Source organism: Gambusia affinis, linkage group LG16 (assembly GCF_019740435.1).
Source record: "Gambusia affinis linkage group LG16, SWU_Gaff_1.0, whole genome shotgun sequence".
Lineage (NCBI taxonomy): Eukaryota > Metazoa > Chordata > Actinopteri > Cyprinodontiformes > Poeciliidae > Gambusia > Gambusia affinis.
In genome coordinates, this window is record NC_057883.1 from 6369629 (window position 1) to 6376294 (window position 6666).

The 6666-nt window shown below is 40.5% G+C and overlaps 1 protein-coding gene across 1 annotated transcript; it reads right to left on the minus strand.

The window, feature by feature from the left end:
- Positions 1-717: 717 nt before the first annotated feature.
- Positions 718-6421, minus strand: si:dkeyp-110a12.4 (pancreatic secretory granule membrane major glycoprotein GP2). The gene is made up of 8 exons (XM_044143143.1): positions 5329-6421; positions 5154-5258; positions 4339-4499; positions 4118-4253; positions 2932-3026; positions 1572-1740; positions 1032-1146; positions 718-953 (listed from the first exon to the last, which is right to left on the minus strand). Exons 1-8 carry the CDS (start codon positions 5380-5382, stop codon positions 778-780), a joined length of 1011 nt encoding a protein of 336 aa, XP_043999078.1. The 5' UTR covers positions 5383-6421; the 3' UTR covers positions 718-777.
- Positions 6422-6666: the final 245 nt, after the last annotated feature.

Sequence of the window (6666 nt, forward strand, 5' to 3'; positions counted from 1 at the left end):
GCTGGTTGGGGTGTTTATAGAGTGAAAAATTGTGTGTTTAAAAGCAAATAAACTTGTAAAAGTTGCAGGACACTGGCCCTCAAGTTCTGGATTTGAAGATCCCTACTCTAGATCTATCAAAGCTTAAAGCTAACCTTTACATCCCAAATACCATTATAATAGCCAAAACATACACACCAGATGAAATTACATGCTGACAGATAATATTGACTCCACTTTGATAAGTAATGTGGTCAAAAATATAGACAAAAATCTGATTTTACCCTTAGTAATCACTATAAAGAATGTCAACTGAGATATCAGAATTTAAGATTGTGCACCAGACAAACTGAACTCTAGAAAGCTAAAATGTTCATGCTTATGTTAGGAAAAAAAAGAACAAAAAATTGATTTGTACTTCAATATAATAAATGGCTTGCCATACATTGGACACAGCTCTATGGCTAAGGTACTGAAATAGCGTAGGGAAATACCCTAAGTGCAATTTTACAACATACATCTGAAATAACTGTGATGTAACTTTAGACAATTTTAGAAAAAAAGAAAGCAATGATATAGTTATTACTTAAAGTTTTAAAATAAAGCCCACATTAGTTGTTTTATTATTAAATCTGCAATATAACACTCTGAAAGAGATGTTAAAAAAATGATTGATGACTTAGTCATTTCTTTAAAATAATAATAAGAATAATAAAATATGAACAAGAAAGCGTTGTTGCAATCACATCTGTATATGTGAGGTTTATGTCCATTTGTCAGTGCTATAAAAGCTTCACTTCATGAAGCCACCTCTGAGATGTGGTGAATGTTAGATAGGGTGAGCTGTGCCTCCTGTGGTGGGTAGAAACGCCTGGAGCGAAGCCACAGCCTCCCGAACACCCCAGTGATGAGCAGCAAGACGACCAGCAAACCTCCCAGGACAAGAGTCTCCACCGGAGGGAAACTGCTGGGATCTACAGAGAAAGGTTGAATTGTCCTTTAAATAAACTTTTTTAACTTGTGCAAGTTGCAGGGATTGGAAAGTGACGCACTTAGATTGGGTTTTTCACTGGCGGTGAGCAGTCGTCTGATTGGGCCATAGGACACGGTGTGGGACAGTGGGGCGTCTCTCCGCGTCCTCATCTGTCCGTCTTCGGTGGTACAGTTCTGTGTAGCAAACGCAGAGGCAGACAATCACAGTCGAATGGGCACATCAACCCTATCAAAGGGAAACAAGTCCTGTACTAACGTGAACTAAAACGCAACTTGGAAAGGATTACTTGAAATGTTGCATAAAATGATATTTTACAGGTTGTAGGAAAATGGAAAAGTTTACTTTAGATTTAATCTTAAAAACTTAGGAGGGGGGAGTAAATGTCTGGTTGTAACGATGTAGACTTGTAATTCAGTTGAAATAAGGACTGTGTAAGTCTCAGTTCATACCAGTAAAAATAAGTCAAGGTTTGCTGACTGCTTGTCTGAACTGGTGTCTGGCTATCACTTTGAGCTGTGTGTGTGTGTGTGTGTGTGTGTGTGTGTGCGTGTGCGTGTGCGTGTGTGTGTGTGTGTGTGTGTAAGGTGGTCTCACTCACAGGCTTACACACACTCAGGCTGCTGTGGCAGATCTGGACATTGCAGTGCAGGAAGATGTAAGCGTAAGAGCTGCCGACAAACTTAAACATCTGTATCCTGAACATGGCCTCTGGACCTTCGCCGTTCTTCAGGACACTGAGAGTCTGTTTGTTGGCCAACACTGGACAACTAGGAAGGTGAAAAACAATGAGATAGCAGTGAGCTGTCCGTTTAGAAACATCTTTGAACCTAAACTTGATGGCTCAAAATGTATGAGTGCAGCTCTTTAAAAGCATGTTTGATGTCTTTCCTGACTCTCTTGGTGTCTTCATTCTGTATGTATCCAGATTAGCTCATCACTGAGGCTGAAGCTAATTCTTAAAAGCGTTCCTGTTTTATGAGATTACTGGGATATTTGGGAGATTATTTATACAGAGGTTTATGATTATTTAGAAGGTAAATAGGAGTAGGAGGCGATGCATCACCAGTGATCTTCCTATGTGAAACAAGTACTGAAATAATTAAATGAGGAATCAGTGAGGAAAAATAAAGTCGTTTATGTGAGTTATTTTTTAAAAATGTTTATTTGCACATCTTTCCTTTTCTATCTTAAACACTTTTAATGTTCTTTTTTCAGGATATATTAACCTAGGAAAGGATTTGGTGACGGCCTGCCTCTACCAATGTAATTTACATTTCCAACATAAATAATTTTCAGCTTCTTAATATGACAGCGGTTTACAGACTCAGAAACTGGCATTCACATCAACTATGAGATTTTACAACTTAAAGTTGTTTTAAAACACACAAAAAAAACCTCTGCTTTAGCCTTGCGTCTCTCAGGCTAGCTGTTAGCTTCAGCTTCCAGGTCCAGCTAATGCGAACTTAGACTTAGAGTAAGTGAAGATGCCAAGAGAGTTAGCTACTTATGAGAAGTTATTAGCTGCTATAACCATTTCACAGAAACTCACCCTAAAAATTCTGAACTACTCCTTTAAGCTCATCTAAGCTAGCAGTGTTTTCCTCCTTTCCCTGGCCTTGTGAAATCATTGTGCATTTTACAGTCCTGCTGTCACTAACAGTACCAAGCACTGCCCTGGTTGTCAAGGGCATGCACAGCTGTTGAACTGAAATGCATGTGGCCTCTAAGACCGGAGTCACATGACCTGGCTCTGAGATTTGTTGTCTGACCCACTCCCTAGGCAACAAATTCTCTTATTTCAGATTTCAACAGCGCTCCGCGCTTAGAGCTCGTCGCAAACGTGGAGCAATAACACTGAAATAGAGCGCACCACAAACAAGCTCTCTCTTGCAAATAGAAAGACAGGCAGTCAAAATGAACCTGTTGAAAAGGTCTTGGGCGTTACCACAGTGACACACCTGTCTCTGATGAAGGTGTACTGAATGTTGCCGTATGGATCGCTGGTGGGTGTGGCCCAGCATCTCTCCAAACGGAGCATCAAGTGAGCCGGTATCTTTAAAAGAAAAAAAAATAAAAATAAAAATCTGAATGTCAAGCAGCAGTCAAGTCATTCTGAATGCAAGCCAAAACCACTTTCACGACGTGCTATGAATTGCTGATTCACAGTGTGTAAACAACAGCTGATCCGAGGGGTTGTGACAGCCAGGAGAAGATGTGCAGAAGCTCCCACATGACCGTCTAGTCACGCCTGAAGTGTTAGATTTCCAGGATAACTTGGGACATCAACCCACAGGGCCGTATTTCTTAACATTGGGCAACTAAGGCAGCGTACAACTAATCCAAAAATAGCTGTTAACACTAAGTATATTTGAAACAGTTTCATCTCAGTTTTCTAAAATGGTCCAGGACATCCCTTCCCAATGAGGGATCTGTTAAGCAAACTATTAACGGAGGTAATCGTTGCCATCTCTCAAATTGCTTTTCTGACTTCTAAAGAACTAGTTTTCCCAATAGTAGAAGTTGTCCTGGTGTCGTTGGGTTATAAAACTTAGTACCATTGAGTAAAAGTACAATTCAGACATTGCCGGTCATATTCATTGTCACACTACATTTACTCAATGTATAAACCCCAACAGAGCAGCCCATACTGTTTCTGTATTACATTTCACAAGTTTGGAGCAAGTAAAGAGGGAATATTTGCCGTCTTTGTTCACTTTTTGATATTGTTCAGTGTGTTCCAAGGGTCTTTGGAGGAGAGACAGACCCACAGCAGCACAGATGTAAAGCGGCACATTTACGCATAATTATCCTTTGTTTAATGCAAAACGGAGGAGTGTTTGAAACGCGGGGTTTCAGTTGAATTTCAAGATGACGAAAGCGAAGTCCATTTTTTATTTCTGACAGAAGGACAGGAACAACCAGTTGACATGGAGATAGCCTCTAAAGGTTTTCATACAGATTGGATGTCTCCAAAATGTCACTCCTTGCTGTAATTCTCTAACGGTAAGTTATGGAGATTTGAGGATAAATATAGGTCTTCATTCAGCCTCGTACCCCGTCCCCCACTAAAGAAATGTGCTTATAGGGTGCATAAAGAAACGCTTTTATTGTAGGGTTTTCTACAATCTTTATCTGCAGAGATACCATAAAAACTTTGGCAAAGATGTTTTCATCCAGGGTCAGGGATGGCACAGTTGTCCACGTGTCCTCAAAGGCTTCGTCTTTGTACAGCAGCATTGACACTGAGAAATTCCCGTCCTCAGTGTTCAGGGTGATGCTTCTGAGAAGCTCAAGCAAACACGAGTTTTATTGTTAAATCAGATGTCAGGGGAATAAATAAAAAGAAGGAAACACAAGCCACCTACCGGACGTCCACTCGGATCACGTTTTGGCTGTTGGGTTGTTGGACCATGTAGTTTATGGGGTAGCGGCACACGAACGTGATGTTTATGTAGTTTCTTGTGATGATGTCTGAATAGTTATTGTGTATGGTGTTGATGAACATGATGTGTGTGTCATCGAAGACCTATAAAGAGATCCAGAAACAGAGAGTTAACAGGAGTAATTAGTTGAGACGTTTTCCTCAGGCGTAAAGTGTGCTGAGGAAAACAGGTATCCCACAATATTACACATAATAATCTACCACAAAACACAGGCACTTGCAAAATTATTCATACTCTTTGAACCTTTTCACATGTTGCCACATTACAGTCATAAACTTCAAAGTTTATATTTGTTATGGGCTTCACACATGAGCCGACGCGTCGATGTTGCCGGACCCATCACTATTACCCATAATTCCTGATGAAAAACAGCCACTCCCTATTTCTTTTTCCTTGATTTATTTTTCTACAACTCAAAAGTCACCTTTGTTAAAAAAGACGTTAGTAACACGAGTTGGTGCCAAAATGACACTAATTGGCTGGGAACTAAGGCCAGAACAAAGGTAGCCATCGTAAAATAGAAAATTTATTACAGTGGCAGTTTTATGTCGCCCATTATGCTGATACCAAGTGCTGTTTGTCTCCATAGCAGTTAAAGTTAAATCCCCTCTCATTTGTAAGGACCTGTTCTAAATGTCTGAGCTCACGTGCAATGTTTGATTAATTAGATGAGTGCTTCAAAATGCACAAAAACAAGAAAACTTCTCTAGCATTTAGGTTCAGCTTTAGTGTCCTACCATTATGGTCCCGCAGTCTGAGAGATTCGTCCTGATGCTAAAAACGAAGTTGTCCCCGATTTCCTCTCCTCTGCATTCTGGATCATTTAGGTGCAAATCATCGACCTGAAAGACAAGTTCACGTTTTTTGCTATGGTCGCACTTGAAGAGAAAATGTTGGGGCGGTTTTCCTTACATCAACTGGAGGCACCTTGTTGAGGAAGAAAGCACTTGGAATAATGACGTCCATGTGGTCATTGGTACAAAACACTGTTTCATTGAGCTCTGGTGTTTGAAAAATGGTGGGGAAGGGGGTTTTCAAACAAGGGGACAAAAAAATAATCCCTTTAGAGAAAGCAAGGTCACGCCACGGTATTTCAACAAGATTGAAGTCCTGACCCTGAGCAGTCCTTTAAGTTCAATTTGAGGCATTCAGTCAGAAGTGGACCTGATGTGCTTTGAATCTTTATCCTAGTACATAACAGAAATTTGTTTGACTTGAAGGTCACAGAGGACCAAACATTCTCATTAGGGATTCTCGCTATAGGAGAGCAGAATATATCCTTCAATCAGCAAAGCAGGTCCAGATTGTCACATTGCCACCACAATGTTTCATTATCAGTGTGATATTCGTCTGAAACACCCTTCAAAAGGTTGCACTTTGTCTCGTCAGTCCAGTGAAAGCCAACCCCTAGAAACGGCTTCGTCAACCTTTTCAGATCAATAAACATCAGCGACTTTGTTTCCCATCCGTTGAATTTAGATCACACCTACTTCATATTGTCAGACAGGTACTTGAGTGAGTTCTTGACTGGGTGTAAGAAGTGAAGTTAAGCTGTTCAAAAATGTGACATAAGGGAAAGTTGGTTTCAATTGATTTTATATTTAGTGAGATCAAGCCTCTTCTATTTTGTTTTGTTTTTGTTTTAGATGACTAGGCAAAGAAAAACAACTTTCCTTTTACAGAACTGTGAATTTGTCTTTAAAAGTTGTCAACAAACTAAAAAGCTCCATAATGGCAACTTGGGGTTAACTCACAATATGTAACAAGACAAAAATGGAATCAAACCCACAACTTTCTGATTGTAGGATGACTACTCTTCCAATTGACTCAGATTTTCCTTCAACATGTAATAGGTACATTACTCGTATTGACATTGTACAAGTAACTACAACTTAGAAGTGAAGAAAACAAACAGTAAAAGAGCATCCTGCCTGATTTTTGATACTGAATCACAATTGCGGTTTGTAAAGTGTGCACTGACCCTCCTCCATGGGCTCCAGGTGAACTGCTGACACCGCCGCCGTCAGAGCGAAGAGCAACCAGGTAAAAACCACACCGCTAGACACCATCTTCCAAATCCTCTCCCTCTAGCTTCCCTCTGCTCTGCCACTCTGCTGCCGATTGAATCTTTGCCTAAATCTCACTGTCACCAGAAGATGTAGCGCCTCTCTCCTTGTCCAACCCATAAAACCCAGCTCTAAATGAACTGGGACCACCTCCCGCCCCACCATCCCCGTCTCTGGCTTTAAA

What these genes read in the sequence shown, in the direction of transcription:
- si:dkeyp-110a12.4 (XM_044143143.1), bottom strand. Translation starts at nt 5,382, where the DNA reads ATGGACGTCATTATTCCAAGTGCTTTCTTCCTCAACAAGGTGCCTCCA. An exon ending in ACAAGGTGCCTCCAGTTGAT is followed by an intron (nt 5,259 to 5,328) that starts GTAAGGAAAACC and finishes CTTGTCTTTCAG; the next exon opens with GTCGATGATTTGCACCTAAA. An exon ending in GTGATCCGAGTGGACGTCCG is followed by an intron (nt 4,254 to 4,338) that starts GTAGGTGGCTTG and finishes TGAGCTTCTCAG; the next exon opens with AAGCATCACCCTGAACACTG.